The sequence below is a fragment of the Schistocerca piceifrons genome, chromosome X, assembly GCF_021461385.2.
Source record: "Schistocerca piceifrons isolate TAMUIC-IGC-003096 chromosome X, iqSchPice1.1, whole genome shotgun sequence".
NCBI lineage: Eukaryota > Metazoa > Arthropoda > Insecta > Orthoptera > Acrididae > Schistocerca > Schistocerca piceifrons.
In genome coordinates, this window is record NC_060149.1 from 386,225,579 (window position 1) to 386,251,407 (window position 25,829).

Sequence of the window (25,829 nt, forward strand, 5' to 3'; positions counted from 1 at the left end):
AACTCTTTACAGACGAATGGAAAAACTGATAGAAGCTGACCTCAAGGAAGATCAGTTTGGATTCTGTAGATATGCTGGAACACATGAGGCAATACTGATCCTACGACTTATCTTAGAGGATAGATTAAGGAAAGGCAAACCTACATTTCTAGCATTTGTAGACTTAGAGAATGCTTTTGAGAGTGTCAACTGGAATACTCTCTTTCAAATTCTCAAGGTGGCAGGGGTAAAATTCAGGGAGCAAAAGGCTATTTACAATTTGTACAGAAACCAGATGGCAGTTATAAGAGTTGAGGGACATGAAAGGGAAGCAGTGGTTGGGAAGGGAGTGAGACAGGGTTGTAGCCTACTCCCCCCCCCCCCCCCCCCCCCATGTTATTCAATCTGTATATTGAGCAAGCAGTAAAGGAAATGAAAAAAAAAAAAATTCAGAGTAGGAATTAAAATCCATGGAGAAGAAATAAAAACTTCGATGTTTGTCAATGGCATTGTAATTCTATCAAAGACAACAAAGGACCCGGAAGAGCAGTTGAACAGAATGGACAGAGTCTTGAAAGGGAGATATAAGATGAACATCAACAAAAGCATAATGAGGATAATGGAATGTAGTTGAATTAAATCGGATGATACTAAGGGAATTAGAGTAGGAAATGAGACACTTAAAGTAGTAAATGAGTTTTGCTATTTGGAGAGCAAAATAACTGATGATGGTTGAAGTAGGGAGGATATGAACTATAGATCGGCAATGGCAAGGAAAGCGTTTCTGAAGAAGGAAAATTTGTTAACATCGAGTCTAGATTTAAGTGTCAGGAAGTTGTTTCTGAAAGTATTTGTACGGAGCACAGCCATGTATGGAAGTGAAATGTGGATGATAAATAGTTTAGACAAGAAGAGAATAGAAGCTTTCAAAATGTGGTGCTACAGAAGAATGCAGAAGATTAGATGGGTAGATCACATAACTAATGAGGAGGTATTGAATATAATTGTGGAGAAGAGAAATTTGTGGCACAACTTGACTAGAAGAAGGGATCAGTTGGTATGACATGTTCTGAGGCATCAAGGGATCACCAATTTAGTACTGGAGGACGGCATGGAGGGTATAAATTGTAGAGGGAGACCAAGAGATGAATACACTAAGCAGATTCGGAAGGATGTAGGTTGCAGTAGGTACTGGGAGATTAAGAAGCTTGCACATGATAGAGAAGCATGTAGAGCTGCAACAAACCAGTCTCTGGACTGAAGACCACAACACCATAGTGTTTTTGTGAGACACATTCTGATGCCCATTGTGATAATAGGGGATGAGCCTGTAGAACAACAGGATGTCAGGAGCAAAAGTAGTGGTGGCTTAGACGACTGTTAGTGTGAGAGCCCAGTGATGACTAGTTATGTGACACATATGGTCAGTAGTTTGGTTTAGTGGAAGTGGCAGTTGAATTCAGATTGGTAGCCATCAAGTGTTGAACAGCAGCCTGAGTGGCAGACTAGCTGCTTTAATGAATCACATGCTTTAATGAATTACACTGATACACTCCTGGAAATTGAAATAAGAACACCGTGAATTCATTGTCCCAGGAAGGGGAAACTTTATTGACACATTTCTGGGGTCAGATACATCACATGATCACACTGACAGAACCACAGGCACACAGACACAGGCAACAGAGCATGCACAATGTCGGCACTAGTACAGTGTATATCCATCTTTCGCAGCAATGCAGGCTGCTATTCTCCCATGGAGACGATCGTAGAGATGCTGGATGTAGTCCTGTGGAACGGCTTGCCATGCCATTTCCACCTGGCGCCTCAGTTGGACCAGCGTTCGTGCTGGACGTGCAGACCGCGTGAGACGACGCTTCATCCAGTCCCAAACATGCTCAATGGGGGACTGATCCGGAGATCTTGCTGGCCAGGGTAGTTGACTTACACCTTCTAGAGCACGTTGGGTGGCACGGGATACATGCGGACGTGCATTGTCCTGTTGGAACAGCAAGTTCCCATGCCGGTCTAGGAATGGTAGAACGATGGGTTCGATGACAGTTTGGATGTACCGTGCACTATTCAGTGTCCCCTCGACGATCACCAGTGGTGTACGGCCAGTGTAGGAGATCGCTCCCCACACCATGATGCCGGGTGTTGGCCCTGTGTGCCTCGGTCGTATGCAGTCCTGATTGTGGCGCTCACCTGCACAGCGCCAAACATGCATACGACCATCATTGGCACCAAGGCAGAAGCGACTCTCATCGCTGAAGACGACACGTCTCCATTCGTCCCTCCATTCACGCCTGTCGCGACACCACTGGAGGCGGGCTGCACGATGTTGGGGCGTGAGCGGAAGACGGCCTAACGGTGTGCGGGACCGTAGCCCAGCTTCATGGAGACGGTTGCGAATGGTCCTCGCCGATACCCCAGGAGCAACAGTGTCCCAAATTTGCTGGGAAGTGGCGGTGCGGTCCCCTACGGCACTGCGTAGGATCCTACGGTCTTGGCGTGCATCCGTGCGTCGCTGCGGTCCGGTCCCAGGTCGACGGGCACGTGCACCTTCCGCCAACCACTGGCGACAACATCGATGTACTGTGGAGACCTCACGCCCCACGTGTTGAGCAATTCGGCAGTACGTCCGCCCGGCCTCCCGCATGCCCACTGTACGCCCTCGCTCAAAGTCCGTCAACTGCACATACGGTTCACGTCCACGCTGTCGCGGCATGCTACCAGTGTTAAAGACTGTGATGGAGCTCCGTATGCCATGGGAAACTGGCTGACACTAACGGCGGCAGTGCACAAATGCTGCGCAGCTAGCGCCATTCGACGGCCAACACCGCGGTTCCTGGTGTGTCCGCTGTGCCGTGCGTGTGATCATTGCTTGTACAGCCCTCTCGCAGTGTCCGGAGCAAGTATGGTGGGTCTGAGACACCGGTGTCAATGTGTTCTTTTTTCCATTTCCAGGGGTGTATTTGCATCTGGTTCAATGAATGAACTTGGAAAATAGAACTCTAGAGGTATTATTAGCAGTTCATTGAGTAATCTGTGTTAGACGGACATGTCATCTGGTTTCAGTCTGCAACAGAATTGTGGTGACATCGACCTCCAATATGGCCACTGGCCGACATATCAGCTGCAGCAACTACCGATATGGTTTATCTGTATCCTAATTTCAATATTTTTGATCACTTCTTGCTTGCCTCTCTGTGTGTAACAATAACAGTTCTTGTACATGCTCGGTTTATGTGGAATACTTTACCAAGGCGTCTGTATATCACTCTACTCGACCCTGGCCACCCATTATTTCCATATTGGTGACCCCAGACCACAGTACACCCACTGAATATTTAATGAACATGGGAACTGCCACCAGCCCTATGGATACCAGTGACCAACAGGGAATTTTCAGACCTTTTGTTGGGCTCAACAGCATTCTTTATGGACTACACCATGCAGTGAGCAATTTGAGGCACATAAAAGAAGAAAGTCTGAGCAAAAATAACTTATTCCACTTTCCACCATGTGCACTTTAAACCCTTGTCCGCACGTGGCACCAGCTGCCACCACACACTGCAATGGATCACATCAGCCCACCTCCTATTCAAAAACAACTTGATTTAACACACATAAGCCACCTTACTATCCCCTGTGTTGCCAGTGTTCACATGCACTGACACTCGTTCAGCCCCCTCCCCCCCCCCCCCCCCCTTTCCCCCCTCCTCTTGTGCTACTGCATCAGGGTCTCAGGTGACAAATATGTTCCTACCTGGTAGCGGAGATTGCTGGCCGAGCCTTTTTCCACAACTTGCTATCCCTGGATCTAATCAGATAGTAACCTATCAACACCATCCCTACAAAACCTCATAAACTGTCTTAATTCTTAGTGGATCTGCCTCATACCTGGTTCCCTATCACTGAATCGGTGTTCACTGCACAGAAAATGTTTCACAATGCATCAAATTACTTGACATTATTGTGTCATTTAGGTGAACATACTACTATGATCTGTGACATCATACTGACTCCATCTAAATTTAACAAGTTCAAACAAGTTAAAAAAGTGTTTCTCCTGAGACAAGGCAAGACCCCTGGGCAACAAGTACTTCAAGCCATTAACGTGGAACAATTATGTATAACCACCTTCACAGTTGTGGCCTCTTTTACAGACCACAGTGGATCCCCCAATAATGCCTGACATTTCATTGTGGGCCATGTGGCCAACAAAACTACCATGTAAAATCCAAGCTGTGCTAATATGTAACAAAAGACTCCTATCGGACCATGAATTACAGTTATCAGATTGCATATACGCTTTGCAAAATGGCCATCCATACTACCCAGCAGCCACTGACACTACATATTGCAGGCAGCCATGTTGTACAACATGTTGATAGACAGATTCTGAATGAAATCAACCCCTTCTGAGGTTATCCGATGCACTGAGCATGGACAACAGCAGCCATGTTGCACTCTCCAGGATGTACCCACTGAACAGTACCGACCTAACCTGAGGTTTTCCAACACATCGAGTGCAGAGCAGTGGGGGCCTTCATACCTCATTACCCAGCAGGCCACGACAAACTGCTACTGCACCTACCCAATGACACCCGATGCCACCGCAGCCGGTCATCAACCATGGTCAGCTGCACCAAGCCTCTCACACCTAACAACCACGGACAGTGCAACTAACACCCTAGGATGCAAACCCAGCAGATGTATAGCACACAGTGAAGGACCTCCATGCCAGAGTGCAGAAATTCTCTGCATTCCCCAGCGATGACAACAAATACTGTCATCTCAACAAATCATTGACCCAGACACTGCTCACTCTGGACTACACAGACACTACCAGCAACATGCACACATGCCACTACTGCATACGACATTGCATCAGTCTACTCGAGTCTTTGCGGACGTCACCTCTCACCAACAGTAAACAACCACCTTTGACAAACACTATGAACCAAGAGGTTAGTGCCAGTGAAACAAGTGACAGTGCAGTCAGTGTTTGTGCAACAAATGACTACAGCAGAACGCTGCACTGCAGGATATGGACAGCAAACAACAAACCATAGAGTGGTGCTGGTTTCATGCACAAGTTGGCACAACCACAAACAAGTGTTCCCAACCCTCCTAGTGCCAAAATGCCTCCTGCAACCTTCATTAGACATGAGAGGCCATGACATCAACAAAGTTCACCACATACCATACCAAGCAAACCAAATCAGTTTCTTGCCCACCTGTTGGCAAGAACTCAAGGCTCTATATGCAAGATCATCACACAAAACAGCCCTTTTTGGTGGACTCAGGATCAGAAAGAAGTTATATCCTGAAAAACATCCTACTCCCTGATGCCGCTGAATCTGCACCTACACTACAAGGATAAAACAGATTGATCACAACTACTTACGGAACTGCCACATGAGATATTGACCTCATCAGTGGCCAACGCTTCACATGGACATTTATTTGTGCTGATTTCAATGAACCATTGATTGAGGCCAATTTCCTAAGGCAATTCCATCTCCACCAGAATTTACAGGAAGGAGTACTGCTCTATAGACAAAGTAATGTCACTTTCAAGAACACCACTGGATGACCACTGGCCCCAGCTACACCACAAAACAAGGACACCTATCTTTCAATGCTACACAAGCTCCAACTGCTACGATCCTCCACCGAGAATCAACGGACAGCAACCAACCAACAGCACATCAACACAAGAAAAGAACACCTCACACTCCAGGGCGTAAACTCATCCCTTCAGAGGCTACTGCATCAGCATCAAAATCAGCTATTGGAGCCAGAATTACAACTTAGGACCCTTCAGACCTCACCTACCATCACTGCAGAACAACTAACACCCTAGGATGCAAACCCAGCAGATGTATAGCACACAGTGAAGGACCTCCATGCCAGAGTGCAGAAATTCTCTGCCTTCCCCAGTGATGACAACAAATACTGTCATCTCAACAAATCATTGACCCAGACACTGCTCACTCTGGACTACACAGACACTACCAGCAACATGCACACATGCCACTACTGCATACGACATTGCATCAGTCTACTCGAGTCTTTGCGGACGTCACCTCTCACCAACAGTAAACAACCACCTTTGACAAACACTATGAACCAAGAGGTTAGTGCCAGTGAAACAAGTGACAGTGCAGTCAGTGTTTGTGCAACAAATGACTACAGCAGAACGCCTTTCTCTCACAAAGCATGCTGCCTCTCCCCCTGAGAAATGGTAAATCATGAAAGCCACTCATGTCAGCAGAGCCTAACATTTGTAGGATATTATGTCTCATCAGCAGGATGGTACCATCACATTCCGCAGGCAGCCAATATCCAGGGACCCCTCACCAATTGCCTCTTCTGGAACCAACACCAAAGACAACCAATCTGTTCTGTGGGTGGGGAAAAAAAAAAGATCCTGGCCCACCCCTCATCAACAGCCCACCTATCAATCATGGCTAACACTAGCAACATCATCATCATCACTGTCCTACAGCAAATAGTTCATGGCATACACCACCTCTTGTGATTCTTCTCACGCAAATGACCATGAACTACCTGCCCTCTATGAGGCAGTAAAGTATTTCAGAGAGGACAATGAGGGTTATCCTCTCACATTTTTCACCAACTACCACCCCTTAGTAAATGTTATTCACAGTTCTACTTATGACGTATCACGCCACCAGTTCTGGCATCATGACCTGATAGCTTAGTTCTTAACAGACATCTAGCACATGAAAGTGGGGGGAGGGGAGGTGGGGTGGGGGGGGGGGAGGGGCGGGGGTAATGTGGGGACAGACTATATGTCCCGTATCCTAATCAAATATGAGGACCCAGTCAATGCACAAAAATGCAATGAACACTTAGGTGAGCTCTTAGAGAAACCCAACACAGGCCTACAACTCAAATAAATAAAGCTCACCACCTCTCACATCAAAGCCTGGTGTGACACATTGCGAGGAAGATCATACCTAGTGATTCCCATTCCATTCAGGAAATCAGTTTTTGACAGACATCATAACTGTCACGCACTGAAGGTCAGCCCATTATGAAGCTAGTTACAGAATGTTTTGTTTGGCTGGTGGTTAAAGCAGACTGCATGAAATGGGTGAGGGCCATATGCTCCATGTCAGTGCAGCAAGACTAGCATGCATCCCCTCGACAAGGCACCTTCACTGTGCCTGAAGGACACTTCCAACCCATACACTTGGACTCAGTTGGCCCCCTACCTGAGTCCAAAGGCTAGAAGTACATCTTATCAGCCATCACCCACATTATCCGCTGGGTAGAAGCAATCCTTTTACATGACATAACAGCCAAATCAATGGCATGGGCCTTCATTAACAGCTGGATTTCCCATTTACGTTGCCCATATCTATCACAACTGATCAGGGCTGGCTCTTTGCTGAGCTGTGCAAATTATGCGGTGTGCAATGGTTCCATGCATCAACTGACCACCAACAGAGCAATTGATTAGTGGAAAGATGGCACCAGGCTTTGAAGGCCTCCTAAATGTGCTACAACATGTAATGGGTTCTGCTAGGCACCTGGGCAGCATACAAGGACAGCCTCAATCAGTCACTTGTGGAGGTGCTGTACAATGATTGCCTTACCCTCCCAGCAGACTTCCTCTTGCCATCCCCATCACTTACAACTTCAGACCTACCTGCATTAGTACACTGAGGACTCTGAGGGAAGCAAACATTCTCAATACTGAAGAAGGACAAACTCAAAATGGTATCCATCCATCAACTTAAACCAGCCAGAGGAGAACATTGACCTCTCCAACCTTCCTAGTTCCACCTTCCCCACCCCCAACCATTCAAATGTGACTCTTCAACCCAATACAACCTCAACATCAGGAGTGGAGATACTTCCATACACCACAAACGTCACTGTTGGTGATACTCACTGTTCCTGCTATGGCAGATACCTCCATCCCCAAACGTTCCTACAGGACTATGAATGAAGGAGGAGGAGATTAGTGTTTAACGTCCCGTCGACAACGAGGTCATTAGAGATGGAGCGCAAGCTCAGGTTAGGGAAGGACAGGGAAGGAAATCAGCCGTGCCCTTTCAAAGGAACCATCCCGGCATTTGCCTGAAATGATTTAGGGAAATCACGGAAAACCTAAATCAGGATGGCTTGAGACGGGATTGAACCGTCGTCCTCCCGAATGCGAGTCCAGTGTGCTAACCACTGCGCCACCTCGCTCGGTGACTATGAATGAGAGTAAAATGTTGCCTCCCTAGCCACTACTCAGTGCTCCAAACTGGAAGGGGAGGGGAGGGGGCTCTGTAACAACATTGCCCACCAGTATTGATGCCAGCTAACACATTAACTGCAGCAACTATGGACATGGTTTATCTGTAGCCTAAGTTCATGAGCTCTGATTGCAAGTTTCTGCTTGTCTCTTGAACACTGGGTATCATGATAATGTTTCTTGTACATGTTAAGTTTATGTTCATGACAATAAAGGGCAGAATACTTTACAAATGTGTCTATAGTTCTTTCTACTTGACCCAGGCAACCCGTTATTTCCACAGTATGATTCGTGCCTGTTTCGTGGTGCACCTGTTCTAATATAGCTCAGGCTCCCTTTCTCTCAAAGGAATGCATAATTAGAATGGACTTTAATTTTGCACATTACACTTTGAGTGGAACATACATGATTCCCTGTATCACCTTTGTCAGTTTTTTGAACTGGGTGGCAAGATGTGGCAATCCTATACTTGAAGGGAACAGGTAATTAAGATGGTACCCAAATATGCCTAAGAGCAATAGTATTGAGCCCACTTAACTGATCCACTGGAAGTAGTAGGTTTCATAATTATGCTACTCAGTCTGGGTATCACCTCACAGGGCTAGCAGAGATTGTGGTCAGGTGGTTATGACAAGAAGAGATATGTAGTTCAGAAAATCTGGTGCTGGAGGGAAGGATCCAGATGGCAAGGGTTATGAAGCAACTGCTGAAATTGAACATGCTGTTCTCAGCAGTGTGTCCTGCCACTGAGTCATAAACACTGCTCATGGCCATAGTTTAGCAGTCACCATTCGTTCAGGTGAACAACTGACTGGTGGTCATATCCATAAAATGTTGTGCAAAAATTGCTGCAGAGCTGGTATATGACATAGTTGCTTTTACAGGTGGCCCTACCTACGAATGAATAGGAGAAGCGTGTGATGGTACTGGAGTAAGATGTGCTGGTCGGGTGTATGGGACAGGTCTTCCACACAGATATGACCAAAGTAGCAAGGGGTTGGGAGCATGCGCAGCATAAGGGTTGGCCAGGATGATATGTAGACTGAGTGGGTGTTGGAATATTATGAATGGTGGGAAAGATTCTTTCTACACAGTCTGCTCAAGTAGAACTTAATAATGATATGCAGGTGCCACTGTATTCAGACCCAAAACAGGGCCAGTTATCATGAACAAATAACATGATGAGTCGAAAGAATGTCCAGATATAAGAGGTGCAAGGCAGAGTCATCATCAGTACTACAGTTGGCTGTGGAGGGGGACACATTAGCTATTGAAGAGAACTGAGAATGGGCTTGCACCTGCTTAGCATTAAATTGGCAGGCTGATAGGCCCATATGACCTGCTGGCTGGAGATTATGTGTTGCTCATTGCTTGCAGTGACACCACCAGATGTAGCTGCAATGAAGTATATCAGTAGTATGGCATCATCTATCATATATCCTGTGGGATTACAAGATTCCTCACCTCTTGAATCTGTTAAAATATACCGTGCTGTATGCCATGAGCTGCTTGATCTTCGCTAATGTGGGGAAGGATGGTTTAATGGTAGCAGAGTAGTGCTAGATGAAGTTCCAGTTGGTACCTCTGGAGCACTGATGCTCTGACCTGGTAGAGGAAGAGAAGAAGCAAGAGCTGGCTACTCAGGTTGAAGCACAGAAGCAATGATGACTCCACTGGTTGGAGGGTGGGAGATGACAAAATAAATAGGAACCTCCAGTACCAGGAACAAAGGAGATGGAAATACCAAGTACTCATTGTCCCCGATGAGATGCTGGAGATCATGGCACAAAGCTGGCTGCTGCAGTGCTAGCCCCTCAGATAGTTGAGATAGAAGTAACATGATAATGTTGATTCCAGTTCCTACGGAACAACCCCTGCACACTTGCCACCAGAACCAACTGACAGCCTTGTTGCCACAAAATTGATTCCTGGATTTAGTTCAGTGTATACCAGAAGATATACTCCCAGATGGGAACACCAACATGAAAAGGTGTTCCTTCTTCGACTTGAGCAGAAGGCAGCAGTAAATGACAGAGCAGATGCAGCACCACCAACATGAAAAAGTGTTCCTTCTTCGACTTGAGCAGAAGGCAGTAGTAAATGGCAGAGCAGATGCAGCACCACACTGTAATGTGTGTTGTTGCCATTATGGGTGCAGAATTGTTGAAAGGCAACAGCCATAAACTGCAGCCCATTACCTGTGACTGAGGTGTGTGTGTGTGTGTGTGTGTGTGTGTGTGTGTGTGTGTGTCTGTGTGTGTGTGGGTGTGTGGGTGGGTGGGCGGGTGGGTGGGTGCTCAAGGGCTCTGGTAGTAGTAGTAATTGTAGTCTGCAGCAACCTGATGAGAGTAGGGAAAAGAGAGAAAGGATCAACAAGAATAAGTCAGCAACAGAAAGTGCATCTGGCCACCCTATACCCTAACATTGCCAAATCAATATTAACATGTTGATTCTGTGAGGACACAGGAGAAGGCCAGGCAAGAGAAAAGAAAGATCAACGAGAATGAGCCACATCGATACCATGGAAAGTCTGGCAAAATATGAATGTGAGCAGTCCCATAACTGAGTGGATTCTGGCTGTTGTGCCTGAGAGGTCAAACAACAATGCACCACATGTATGATGTTATTGTATATTTGTGGCCAATGAGACTGATGGATGAGCTAAATCACTCATTACTGCAGATGGTGGGCATCGCCACATGGCAACTGTCATTTTCCTGCATCAGCAGCAGGATGCCTTGGTGAATCTGGAGCTGGTGGCATAGTACAAAAAAGTGGAGGCCCAGTAATACTTAGGCTGGCAACTTGGCAGACCATACTGCTTGGACACAGTGGAAAATGTGCTGCAATGCGGGATCCTGCTGGGACACCACTGCTACATGCCTAGAATTTATCAGGAAGTCCTCCAAAGGCTGCTCAATCTGGGAGTCTATCTGAAAGCAGAAAGTTTCCTGTCTGTCATATTCCAAGTCTTGGCCCATAACAAGTCTGAAGATGGCATCTGCATTAGAATGTTTATGGAAAGGGTGATAATATATGGAGTACTTATAACTGGATAAGTATAAAGCCAAACAATAAATATGGTGAGCTGTTTGTTAAGGACAATTTAGCCTTGGGCCCAGAGAAAGACAGGAAAAGGGCTGTGAATACTAACTAAATGAAACTTATTTCCCTAAAGGAAATTTTACAATTTATGCGCCCCAAAAATGCTTCCTTCTCTATTTGCAAATACTATTCTTGAGTTTGAGTATAGTCTTTTTGGAACCATCTGGCAACTAATGGAAAAGGATGACCCTGATGTCATGAGGAGAGGCATGCACTGCCAAAATTAATGGCAACCATAGCCAGTACATTGTTAAACAAGTGACTGACATTAGGTAAGTTTTCAAAGATTGAAATGCCTACCAACAAGTCGTGGACCATTGAAAAGGAATGCTCTTGCAGTACAATGATTCAAAGGATAAGCAATGGAAGCTGCCCAAGGAGTAAACTGAGTACAATAGGCATCATTGCTGAGAACATGTGGAGGTCCTCCAAAGATTTGAGAATGAGCATATTTTTGATTGGTTCAGTGTATTTCTGTGTGGGCTGTAACCCCTTTCTACTGTGAACATACCCTAGATAAGTGATTGATGATTGAAAAAATGAACATGAAAAGAGCTACAAAAACCCAACACTTACTGTGTAAATGTTCCTTATTTATGACCCGTAACCAGGATCTCATGAAGATAACTGGCTCATTGGGGAAAGTCTCAAATAGCAATCCAAATTGGGAACATAAAGTTAAAATTTCTCCACACAGCACTGAAACAGGATAGGATTAAAAGTACACAGAATAATTGACATGTCCAAAAATACTTTCTAAAGAAGGATTGATGACCAGAAGAAAGGGCAATGCCTTGGTGAATTGTTTATACTTTGCCAAGATCTTTGTTTGGCCTAACAACAGAATTTCATGATGCCAGTAAGTTCACAATTTAGAAAGTGTGCTGTCCACAGACAGGGCTCTAATAATAAAGCACTTTGATTGATTGATCATAGAGACAGACACGGAAGAATCAAATTAGGATGTAACAGGCATATTCTTGATTTCCACACACAGTAAAACCCATTTTTATGTTCCTGCATTTTACGTTTTCCCTCTTTTGATGTTTCATGTCCTTTACCATTGATTTTTATACAGATTTCTGCAAAAAATGTATTGTATTCCTGCTCTAAGTCAGCCTTGGAACAAAGCAGAAAATGCAGACTGTACACAGAGTTATTGATTCTGTAACATAGCATTAGCATGTTAAGCAAGACTTTCATTGTCAGCATGTGGCGTCATTGTCACCTGTATTATAGGTTCCCAGTGTTTGTAAGGATGAGAAATTATCTAAAGTCACTGCCTTAATGATAATCATGATCTGAGGATAGTGACTCTAGTAGCAACCTTCCTTCTGCTCATTGTTTTGTATTACAGCAGCTTTAATTTAATTTCACAGTCATATATACAAATAAACACCACTTTTGAAGATGGCTGTCCCTATAATGGGCTTTTATGAATCATCATTACTTCCGCATGAAATACACTAATCCATACTAGGTATGCTTTCTTAGGTTAGTATGATCTTATGCCAGATGTAAACATTCCTCCTCAAGATGCTCCACAATATGATGACAGTTTTTACCCTCTTTCTCTCTCAGGACATCTTTGAGCCAAGTGACTTTCTTGTTGGCAACAAGCTATAGACTTCATGCCTGTTGTTCTCTGTTTCTGAAGACTGTTAACTTTACAGTTTTAGCCAATATTGTGTTTTAGGTTTTATTTACCATAATTTTATAATGTTTATCAGTAATAAGTCTCACATTAGAACACAAATCTCTTTTTAATGTGATTCCACAAACAACTTTTGCTTGTGTGTTTTATTTAAACCATCGGACACACTTGGAATGAAAAGGAAAACCATATGTGTGTTTGTGTGTGTCACCACTTGGCAACTGCCTTTGTGATTGCTGCTTTGTATTCTGTGGAAAGATTAGTACATCTAATTGCTGTTAGAAAGAAACAAAAGCAATTAATTATTTCAAAAATTTTGAAGAGGCAAATTTTAAAGTGTTTTAATTTCATATTTTGATTAATACAAATAAAATGTCAGTAAGAGTAATTTATTAAGTTTTGCTTGTTGTGTTTCCTATCCTTTCCTGTAGTTCACACTTTCTTGCATTTTACACTTTTTTGAGTCAGTCTGCTCAAAAGTGTAAAAAAGGGATTGTACTGTATAAAAGTATTTTATATGGTACCACTGCATGATCACTTCCTTTGATGATGTTGATCTGAATCATAGAAACATGGCTGGGTGCCTATCACACCATGACATTCTTATGCTAAGTGTCACTTACAAAAATACTGTCAGCACTCGGTGCCATAATGATGGTAATCCTGACATGGATGTATAGTAAATCAGTCAGGACAACTAGGCAATAACAAAAATATCATGTCTGTCACCTCTGAAAACAAGAGGAAGACTAGAACACTGCCAACAGGCTGCCACTGGGTGAGACATGTTTACCATAATAAAATTTGAGATAAAGGCCCATGGCCTTTCATCAGTTCTCACCACAGCCACCATAAACACTTCAAAATCAGTGGAAAATGTTTACTGAGGAGTTTGGGAAATTTCAAAAGGATGCACTATGTGCAAAAACTCTGCTAAAACTGGACCAGGATAACATAAGGCCTAAGTGTATACGTCGCTAGCAGTGGTGAGATGACTTATGACAGCCATAATTAAACTTTTTGAATAGGACAGGCCAGAAGCACACAGAAATTTTCACTCCCTCTCAATCCTTGAAGATCTGCAATCCATGAAGCATAGCTTTCTGAGTCTGATTTCTGATGACGTAAAACTTAGAATCAAGCTGTGATCACAAGCATTTTAGTAGAAACATGTTCTGTCAACAAAGTATAAATGTATGAAAAAGGCAAAACTTAAGGTTTTCAACAGTGGAAGCAATTTCTGCATGAGATAATACACCTAGAGGTTAGTGGAGAGTAAAAGCCATAATGCTGTTGTGGGGACTCACTATCACTTGCCTAGAAACATAGAGCTAAACACTTTCAGTAAATGTCTCAGTACTCCAGTGCATCATTAAATGGATGGAAAGCTGGAATTACTGCAGAATTTGTGGCTGACAGGTTTCTGAGGTGGTTCAATGTTTCACAAATTCCTGCTACTGTTGTCACAATTCAAAAACTTTTACATCCATTGTTGTTATGCTATTTGTTTTAACTGGAAATGTTTTTATCATCAATATTGTAGTACCAAATTGAGATAACAAAGTCATTTATTAACACCTTATAGATTACAATGATGCAGGATACATGATGAATAGTTAATAGGAAATAAGGAATTTTCCAGAACTACAAATGATACTGGGATAAACACAACTTGAGTTATGTAGGTGGGAACCACTTGCAGGTGAGATTGGAATCAATCACTTGCCCAAAACAGTAACAACATCTGCCAAAGGAAAACCAAATAGCAATAGGCAGCTGTCACTATACTCAGATCCCAAGCAGGCCCAGTTGTCATTAACAGATAACACAATCAGTCCAAAGGCTATACAGATATAACTGCTGCAGTGCAGAGTCATTGTCATCGCCAATACTTCAGTCAGCACAATAACTATCAAACAGGATTGAGATTGGGCCTACAGATGCTTGGCCTTAAATCAGCCAGCTGATGAGCTCACATAGCTTGCTGACTGGAGATACAATGCTGCTCACCACTTGAAGCATTGTAGGTGTAATGGGGTGAATTTATAGTGTGATGACATCTAGGAATACATCATGCTGCTGCAATTCACATTACTCTCATGGCAATCAGAAGACTGAAATGAATGAAAACTAAACACTGAAGGAAGTTTCCTCACAAGAAACTATAAATGAAAAGGAATCACTTTGAAATGGCTGTAAACACCATGATGATACTCCTGCACTCCAGAAAACTCCTTGAACTATCTATGCTAGGATAGCTGTCTCTGCCTAGAAGAACAGGTGTAGTGCCTTCCATTATATTCATACTTTAGTGACCAATTATAGTGAATATGCAGGTAATTACATGATCCTCTCTACCTACCTGTCTCTGTTGTTCTGACAAAAAGTTATATCATTTAACATAGCAATTGAATGTTTGTGTTCTTGGGTTCTAAAAACTCTTATCAGTGCATAATATGCTGTGCATCTTAGTTGCAGTACATATTTTTTATATATACACACTCAGTTCCTAGCTATTTTCTTTTATGGGAAACATATTTACAAAATATGAGTATTTTCAAACTGCAGAAAAGGCCATAAGAAAAATAGCCAAAAATAGTAAAGAGGCCCAGTGTAAAGATCTTGTGGGATTGACAATCAATAGTCAACAGGATACTGTATGCATTTTCAGGTCTAGTTCCTTTGGTCTACTGCTTTTTGTGTTTTGTTTCCCATTTGCTGTGAACTGTTATTGCCTGTTATGCTGTGTAATGAAGTTCAGTGGTAATTAGCACAAGTAGGCATACATGTTCTTTTATCCAGTATGAGTATCCCTACATAAGTGGTGACCCCGAAGCTACAGTGGTGTGGCAGTGGACAATTTTTCTTTACACATATTGTGCATTGCTCGGTACTAGCATGTCATCCATGCAGAACTTCTTCCACAACATTGATGGTGACATCAAGAAAATCAAGAAGGAACTCAACATGATACAACAAAATCCTTAGTTGATGGTGTCATGGGATCCTGCATCTCAAACTGATGTTATGTTTCCAACAGTGCCAACTGTACTGGCATTTCCCACATCCCTGTCAAAAGATATTGCCTTGCACAGCTAGCTTACAGGACACAGTGAAATCATATTCACTTTTCCATCACCCATGTCAGTGCTGCTTCCATGAGCTATGAACTATTTGTAATTGCACATTTGGGTTTCGCCGTTCATGCTGGAACCCACAGCAATATGGTTCATGGTTACGGAAAAATTTTTGTGCAGCAACAAATTGTAGATGATTTTGAACACTTCACCTTGGTAATCTGCAACCTTGACCAATGTGCTTTGTCAGTGGTCTCAGACATCATTTAACAGCTCCCTCCACAGTGAGCTTACATCACCCTCAAGATGGCACTAATTTCTCACTGCGCAGAACCTATAGGTCAGTGACTAACACAACTCCAGTACCATGAGAAGCACAATGACAGGTCACCTTCAAACTTTTGGAGGCATTTAGGTTCACTTAATCCTGATAGCACACGAGAGTCAGGTTTTAAGTAAGCTGCTGTAAGTGGCCAATACAGCACAAACCCTGCTTGACTCATGCACTATAGTGGCCACCACTGCAACCACCATGGCTAGTGAACCCCCTCCCCCCCTCTTCCGAGTGTGGCTCAATCTGGCAAATGTGGCTGCCCTGGCCATGACCACCTGATGATCACTGGACAGGAATGAAGATCTCCAATCCCTCCACACTACCACTTACCAGCTCACAGCCCAGGCTTACAGCAACGTGACATTGTGATGCAAATACATGATCTTGCCACACTGTACAGGCCCCATGACATGTAAACAAAAAAACTGGCTATTGCTGGTTCCACAAACATTTCAGCTCACAAGCTACCAAGTTCAGGACACCATGTTCACACCTAAATGTCTCTCATGGCCTGTCTTAGGTGCACTCAATTGTGACAACCGCCATCTGTGCCTAAACTCACAGCAGAACAAGACACACCCATCTTAGTGTGAGCTTATATTATGTGGATCAACTGCAATAGTTGTCAGAATGCAGCTTCACAAAGGCTGTTCATCCCTGACAGCTCTAAGGGGTGGATGTTTTTGGTTGACACCACATCAGATGTCTGCACCCTACCTGTTAGTTCCTTCCCTGTGGGCAACGCACAGATGAGGTTCAACTGAGAGCAGTCAATGACTCAACCATTGAAACATATTGCCAAAAAACAATGGTGGTTGACACTGAACATGTAGAGAAATGGAACTGGACCTTTGTGCTCGCTGGTATTGACTAACCTATACTGGGAATCAATTTCCCAATGAAACACACACTGATTGTGGAATTACACAATGCATGCCTCATCCATTCTGCTGATAGCCACATTATCCATCAAATACAGGGTCAGCTAATGTCTCACACCTGCCTGAGGGTAGACAACCTCAGCACGCTTCCCTTAGATGATGACTGAAGCTGATGAGAGCATTATCACCACAATCTGCAAAAACCCATCCATAGTTTGGAGGAGGAGGTTGATGCAAACATGAACATGTTCAACAAGTTATGCATATAAAATGACAGGCTTTATCATATTGAAAAAAGAGTTTGACATGCAGATGCTTCAAATGATTTTGAAATGTCTGATGGTACAGCAGTAGTCCCCACCACTTCCTCTGCGGTGGCAGCACCCGAGCCATACCGGCATGGAACGGAAAGGGTTGCAGTTAGGCACAAGATGGTGCACCACATTTGGACAACACCAGGCCCACCGGTCTCCTTTTGTGTTTGCAGACTTGCACCTGACCATCTACATGAAATGAAGGCTGTTTTTGATGAGATGTTAGAAGAAGGAATAACCCAACCATCCAACAGTCTGTGGTTCTCCCCACTACACCTCCTCCATAAGAAAAGCAGTTCATGGCATCTGTGCAGTGATCATAAGGCACTGAATACCTGGACTGTTCTGGACAGATATCCCATGTTGCACATACAAGACTTCACTCATTCAATGGCCGTAGTGACCATATTCAGCATGTTGGATAGCCATAAGGCTTACAACCACATTTCCATGGCTAAGCCAGACATACATAAAGTGGTAGCGGCAAACCCATTCAGGATAAGTGAATTTTTGGTAATGCCATTTGGGCTCAAAAGTGCTGCCAAACCTTGGCAGAGATTTTTTGGCAGTGTACTATGAGGGTTACTTTATTGTTTTGGATACGTGGGGATAAACTGAATGAGATTGTGCTATTTTATACAAACCGGCCTTGTGTTCAGGAGGATGGAGGCTTTAATCCTAACCCAGACATCCTGCTTTACTTTTGTAGTTTCCCACATTATTTCAGGCAAATGGTGGTCATCAACAACTTGTCTAATGTTTGTCAAACTATATATGGTATATAGATATATAGACACACACACACACACACACACACACACAAAACCACACACACACACACACACACACACACGAAAGCGATCCATGAATGAGTAGAACTACTACTATTACAACTACTACTTGATCCACATAAAACTACTGTTGAAAAGGTAATGCTGAAAAGCCAATTAGCCAATTATATTAGTGTTATGTAGATATATACTGGTAGGTATTTGTAATCTATTTCTTTTATAGACAGCTTAGTTTTTATGTTGATCGATGGTTGCTGTTATTATAATGAGTGTAGGTAAATTATACTGATTAGCCAATTATATTAGTGTTATGTAGATAAATACTGGTAGGTATTTGTAATCTATTTCTTTTATAGACAGCTTAGTTTTTATGTTGATCGATGGTTGCTGTTATTATAATGAGTGTAGGTAAATTATACTGATTTGCAAAATGAGGGTTGCTGATAGTGCCACCAGCCATGAGTCAAGTAATATCATGCGCATCACTTTTCTCTAGAGTTTTTAACTGAAATAGAGCTTTTGTGAAAGACTGATGATTGAAATCCTGTTAAAACTGCTACCACATCACACTGTGTTGTTTTCTATGGAATATCAATAATGTGTAATACGTACAGCATATTTTAAACTTTCAAGTAGTTCTGCACGCTCTTCATTACTACCATCATGTTGACTGAGAGCCAAGTACAGATCCCTCATTTCTCTTGCTCTTTGTGTCCGTATTGTGTCCATGGAAATAATTAAGCCTTTGTATCCTCTCCATGTTATAGGCTCAGAACACTACAAAAAGTAATGAAAAGTGATATATGACCATCAGTTTCTGATACAGTGTGAAAGACTAATAAATATGTTCAAATTTACCTTATTGATAATCTCAAGTTCTCTTTTGTGGAGTGCTTCTTCTTTGATAGCAATTCTGTGATTCTCAATTGAGGAGAGTAATTGTATTTCTTTTTCAAGAAGGGAGCAGAATTCAACTCTTTTAGGTGCTTCTCTTGTTGTAGTTGCAAGTATCCGCATTACTTCTGACTTCCTCCAGCGTTCCACCATATTATAAAGCATATTGAAATCTGCTCGTGTTTTAGGAAATGTCATTCGTTGTGCATTGTGCTTTAAATGAGATTCTCTTTCTTCCTCCTGAATTTGAATCTCTTTGGTCTCCCAGTCAATACAATGTTTTAGGTTTTCCTTTATCTGAGAAGTTTTTCTTCTTGCCAGCCAACCACGTATATACCTCTGAATGGTGACCACCTGGCAGAACATTTAATATACTGTATGAATAAATTATGTAACATTTTAATAATAAATCTTTGAATGGTGACCACCTGACAGAACATTTAATATACTGTATGAATAAGTGATGTAACATTTTAGTAATCAGTTGGAATGACAATGGAGGGTCAAAAATTCAACACAAAAATAGTTTGCAACCAAATGTTGGTTTACATTTTGCGGCATGCACTGCAGCTGTAATGGTTATAAGCTAAAGTACTGACAAACTTATTTATGCACTGTTATGCAGTTATTAAATTAAATAGTTTTCAGTGGTGTTTCATGCCGTTTATGGTGAAACAATGATTTAATAAACTTTTGGAATTGTTCGCTTGCTGTGTTTTTAATTTTGTGCTTTAGTTTTCATCTGGCATTTCTTATTCTTTCTAGTGAAATATTTCAGTAAAATTTTCATTCAGTGTTTTAACTTTTTTCAGTGTTCCAGTGGCTGTTTGAATTTTTTGGTTTTATCTAATAATTTTGTGAAGTTTCGCTGGTGTTAGTATTACCTGTGGTGTAGCAGTATTAATACAAGTAGTTGCTTTCTTAGTAGGCAGAGAATTTTGAGACCATTATTGTAAGTTCTATAAATAGCTCTACTTGTGTAACTGAACTTTGGTAACATAGTTTTTTTCAGTAACTGTAAAATTTTACCACGAGTGAGAAGTGTGGGTTCTGTCATAGGTTTGTGAGTAGTGGGTTATGGTGTGGGAATTGTTCAAAGTATTTTCACTAGGGGAATGCAGTGGGGAAGCCAGTGGTCATTTTAGTGAGATGCTCTCCTGGGAATGCAGAATCTGTAGTAGAAATAAGCTGATACAGGAGTAGGAGCATAAGATCTGTGCCCTTCAGACACAGTTACAACATGCAATGGAGGAACTAGATTGGTTGAGGAGGGTGAAGGGTGGTGGGGGAATGGGAACTGGCAGTTGGCAAGAAGGCAGCTAGTACATGCAGCAGTCCTCAGCAGTTAGGATGCCTAGGTTTGTTGCAAAGTCTAGCACAAGGAAGAAGGTTCTGCTGCTATGTAGTTCTTATGGTAGAGGTGTGGGCCAGCAGTTGCAGGAAGTGTTGGGGAGTGAGTACCAGGTCACCAGCATTGTGAAGACTAGTGCAGGGTTCGCTCAAGTGACTGACAGCATAGAGGAGGTATGTAGGAATTTTATGAAGGAGGATCAGGTAGTGATAGTGGGTGGAGCAGGGAACAGTCTTGATAGGGATGGGGAATATGATGTAGGTGGTGACCTGGTAAAGATAGCTTCTCAAACTGGTGGCACTAATATACATTTCACGTAACTGTTTCAGCATCATGATCGGCCTCACCTTAATGCAGCTGTTAGGCACGTTAAGGGGGGCTGTGAAGGGTGCTGATAGCAGAGGACATGGGTCACATCTCAGTGGTGCCAGTTGGGTCTATCAGTAGATCGGGTTTCACTAGGCATGACCTGCACCTCAATAGTTATGAGAAGGGGAAGCTGGCTAAGCTTATAGGTGACAGTGTAGTGGGTGGTGGTGGTGGTGGTGGGGTGGAGGGGAGGGGTCACTCATGGAAAAATTCCTGTAGTAGTTGGTGTTAGAGCTGCACCTTTTTTAGATTGAAGTCAGATGATAGGTATATCTGCTTAAAGGAAGTCCCTCTAACTAAGGGATTACCTTCTGAGGATGTAATGTTTCCAAGTGGAGAATGAATTAGCATATTTCATCAAAATATAAGAGGTATTAGAGATAAAGCTAGTGAACTGCTTGTAGATGTTGACTCTGAAATTATTGGTATATCAGAGCACCACTTAAATAATTTGACAATTCAGAGGCTTCCTTTACCAGGATACAGATTAGCTGGCTGTTTCTCAAGGAGTTCCTTGTGGGCTGGGGGAGTGGCTATGTACATAAAAACAGTACTTCCTTTGAGTCCGTAGATGTATCATGGCACTGCACTGAACAGATATTTGAATGCTGTGCATGGGCAGTTGAATTTAGTGAAACTTAACTTCTAATTGTTGTTGTTTATAGCTCCCCTAACTCCAACTTCAGACCATTTCTGCTCAAGCTAGAGAGGGTTCTTGACTCAGTTTGTAGGAGGTACCAGAAACTAGTTATACATGGTGACTTCAATATAAATTTTGTATATGATGGTGCAAGAAAAAGGATGTTAGTAGATCTCCTAAAATCATATGATCTGATGCAGACTATGTCTTTTCCAACTAGGGTGCAGGGGAACAGTAGCACAGCCATAGAAAATAATTTTATTCATTCTTCATTAGTAGATGGGCATTCTGTTAGTAAAGGCGTGAATGGCCTTTCAGACCATGATGCACAAATTTTAACACTAAAAGGGTTTTGTACTCAAACCAATGTCATATTGAATTAGAAACTATGTAGGAAAGTTAATCCAACAGCAGTAGAGAGGTTTTTAAACCTTGTCAAGGAACAAGAGTGGCAGGATGTTTATAGTGCCGATAACATAGATGATAAATACAATGCTTTCCTTTACATATTTCTCATGCTCTTTGAGAGTTGCATTCCATTAGAACATTCTAAGTAGGGTACTAGCAGTAATAGGCAGCCAGGGTGGCTGACTAGTGGGATAAGAATATCTTGTAGAACAAAGCGGGAATTATATCAAAATGTTAGAAGTAGTCACAACCAAGCTACAGTAGCCCATTACAAACCGTATTGTAAGGTGCTTAAAAATATTATTAGTAAGCCAAAGAGTATGTAGTATGCAAATAGAATAGCTAATTCACAGGATAAATTTAAAACCATATGGTCAGTTGTGAAGGAAGTGTCTGGTTAGCAGCACAAGGTTGACGATATAAAGTAAGTTCACAGTAAAAATATTTCTATTACTGATTAATCAGATATATGTACGGTATTTAACAATCATTTTCTGAGCATTGCTGGTGAATTAAATAAAAATTTAGTTTCTACGGGAAATCATATACCTTTCTTGGCAACTGCCTTTCCGATATTGATGTCTGAAATACTCCTCTGTGATACAGACAAGAGGGAGATTGAGTCAATAATTAAATCACTGAAGATTAAGGACTCTCATGGTTATGATAGGGTGTCTAGCAGAATATTAAAGTACTGTGCTGCACATGTTAGCCCTGTATTTAGCCATATTTGTAATTTTTCCTTTAGGAATTGTCAGTTTCCTGAGCAACTGAAGTACTCAGTAGTAAAGCCAGTTTATAAAAAGGGAGAAGAGGATAATGTAGATAATTTTAGACCTGTTTCTATGTTATTGAAAAGGCTGTGTATGTAAGGACAATTGAACATTTTATATCACACGATTTGCTATCAAATGTACAGTTCGGTTTTAGAAGTTGTTTAACAGCTGAAAATGATATATTCTCTTTTTTCTGTGAGGTACTGGATGGGCTAAACAAAAGGTTCGAATACTTGGCATAATTTTTTTATTTAACTAAGGAATTTCATTGTGTTGATCACAAAATATTGATCCAGAAGTTGGGCCATTACGGAATACAGGGAGTAGCTCACAACTGGTTCACCTCTTACTTTAGCAACAGGCAGCAAAAGGTCATTATTCACAATGTTGATAACAGCTGTGATGTGGGATCTGAGTGGGGTACTGTCAAGTGGGGGGTGTCCCAGGGATCAGTGTTGGGGCCATTCCCATTCCTTATTTATATAAGTGATTTGCCCTCTAGTATTACAGGTAACTCTAAAATATTTCTGTTTGCTGATCACACTAGCTTGGTAGTAAAGGATGCCGTGTGCAACACTGGTTCTGTTTCAAATAGTGCAGTACATGACCTAAGTTCATGGCTTGTAGAAAATAAACATCACAGTAAGGCTCAGTTTTTACAGTTCCTAACACACAATTCAACAAAACCTGACGTTTTAATTTCACAGAATGGGCTTATGATTAGTGAAACTGAACAGTTCAAATTTCTAGGTTTTCAGATAGATAGTAAGCTGCTGTGGAAAGCTCACATTCAGGATCTTGTTCAAAGATTTAATACTACCATTTTTACTATTTGAACAGTATCTGAAGTGAGTGATTGTTCAACACAAAAATTAGTCTACTTTGCTTGTTTTCATTGGATTATGTGGTACAGTATTATATTTTGGGGTAACTCTTCCCATTCTAAAAGAATATTTTTGGCTCAGAAATGGGCGGTTCGGGCAATAAGTGGTGTAAGTTCACGAACCTCTTGTCGACTCCTGTTCATGAGTCTGGATATTTTGACATTGGCCTCTCAATAAATATATACTTTACTGCCATTTCTTGTTACCAGTATTAGCTTATTCCCAAGAGTAAGCAGCTTTCACTTGGTTAATACTCAGCAGAAATCAAACCTGCATTAGTATTGGAATTCCTTAACTCTTGTGCAAAAAGGTGCGCAGTATACTGCTGCATCCATTTTCAATAAGCTACTACTCAAATTCAAAAATCTTAGAAGTAATACATGCGCTTTTAAATCAAAACTGAAGAGTTTTCTCATGGGTCATTCCTTCTATTCTGTCGAGTTGTTCCTTGAAAAATTAAGCTGATCTTATTGTATTGTTGATTGCGTTTTCTTAGACTTATGGACTGATTTTTTTCAGGTTCATGAACATTTATTTTTATCTGTTATTACTTTTATGTTGTAATTTCATGTACAGACATGTTCCATGAACTTGGAGATTTGCTCCTCAATTTCGTCCTACAGAACTTGATGTGTTAGTAAATAAATAAATAACATGAGGATAATTGGTAAATAATTTCTTTGGTCCCACAGTTAGTACGATGTTTTAGGCTTTCTTTCATCTGAAAAGTTTTCCTTCTTGCCAGCCAACAACATATAAATTTCTGAATGGTGACCACTTAACACAACATAGCTGAAACTGGCTCATGTTAGTTCTTAAAGAGACATTTTCTGTAAAGAAAGATGCTTTTGGTTGCAAATCAATGAATGATTTTCTTTCAAAGGACCAGTAATGTCAGCAGTTGCTGTTTATTCCACAATTTAAGCTACAGAACTTCTTAGTACTTAGTTTATGATTCCCACACAGATTTTATGAATGTATCAATAACATCTTTTCACAATGATTGGTAATTATATTGTTTACAGTATTACTATTCATTTGTAGGCATTAAATGTATTTTCGTTTCAGCCACTAGACTTGGCAGAGATAGACACAGAAATCCCACACAGATTTTATGCATGTATCAATAACATCTTTTCACAATGATTGGTAATTATATTATTTACAGTATTACTATTCATTAGTAGGCATTGTTACATTTGAGGATTTCAGCCACTAGACTTGGCAGAGATAGACACAGAAATCCCACTAGTTGATGTAACTCAGTTATTTATTCATATCTCAAACACACTAAAAGCAAGCATGCACATATACAGAAATTATCCAAAGCAAAACTAAAGTCAAAGCTCTTCACTTTCTTCATTGAATATGTTCAGTTCACTATTGATAGTTTCTAGGCCAAACAAAACACCCTGTGATGAGGCATGTTGTAGCCTTGATGCCTGGCTGTGCTAGATTGTGTATAGTCAAGAAAAATGTCCATTGGAGAGAGACTGGGATGAGGTATGGAGGTTCCCTGCAAACGAATCGCATAATATAGGGAGTGATGAGTTTGGAAGGTGGCAAAACATCATGCTCAGTTCTGAGACAGGGTCCTATCACAGATTTCAACGTTAAACGTCATCTGCCTGCCTGCCGTGCCTGTTTATCCAAGTCCAAAGGAGAAGTGATAGAGTTCACTGTGGAAAGGCAATACTCAACCACGTTGTCTGCCTGCCAGATGTACTGGAAGTTAGTGATATATTGGCTAATCAGCTTCATGTGGTGGAATCTCCTCAGAGGAAAGTCCTATGATGGGTTGCGAATAGCATCGGTAAGTGGCTCATGTTCTGTATAAATCATAATCATGCACCTTTCATTGTCATCATAGAAGTATCTCATGGCTTCATAAACCATGAGTAACTTGTGGTTGGACACTGATCACTTGCATTGGGAAGCTGTGAATTTCCTTGCAAGAACTAGAGTGGTTTGACTGTATCACTGATGTGTTGCTGAAGAACAGAGCGGATCAAAGTGTGAATCATGACAGTTGTGATGCATGCATCTTGGACCAAGTACGCAAGTGTGAAAGTGCAATCTTGAGTGTGT

The 25,829-nt window shown here is 41.9% G+C and overlaps 1 protein-coding gene across 1 annotated transcript in view; it reads right to left on the bottom strand.

Annotated features, from left to right (window-relative positions):
- LOC124722372 (IQ and ubiquitin-like domain-containing protein) overlaps positions 1-25,829 on the bottom strand; it is a 210,393-nt gene that overhangs the window by 118,307 nt on the left and 66,257 nt on the right. Inside the window, exons 4-5 of the mRNA XM_047247547.1 lie at positions 19,278-19,667; positions 19,032-19,196 (exon numbers count right to left, since the gene is read on the bottom strand). Coding sequence (XP_047103503.1) covers positions 19,032-19,196; positions 19,278-19,667 — 555 coding nt within the window. The remainder of the gene's footprint in view (positions 1-19,031; positions 19,197-19,277; positions 19,668-25,829) is intronic.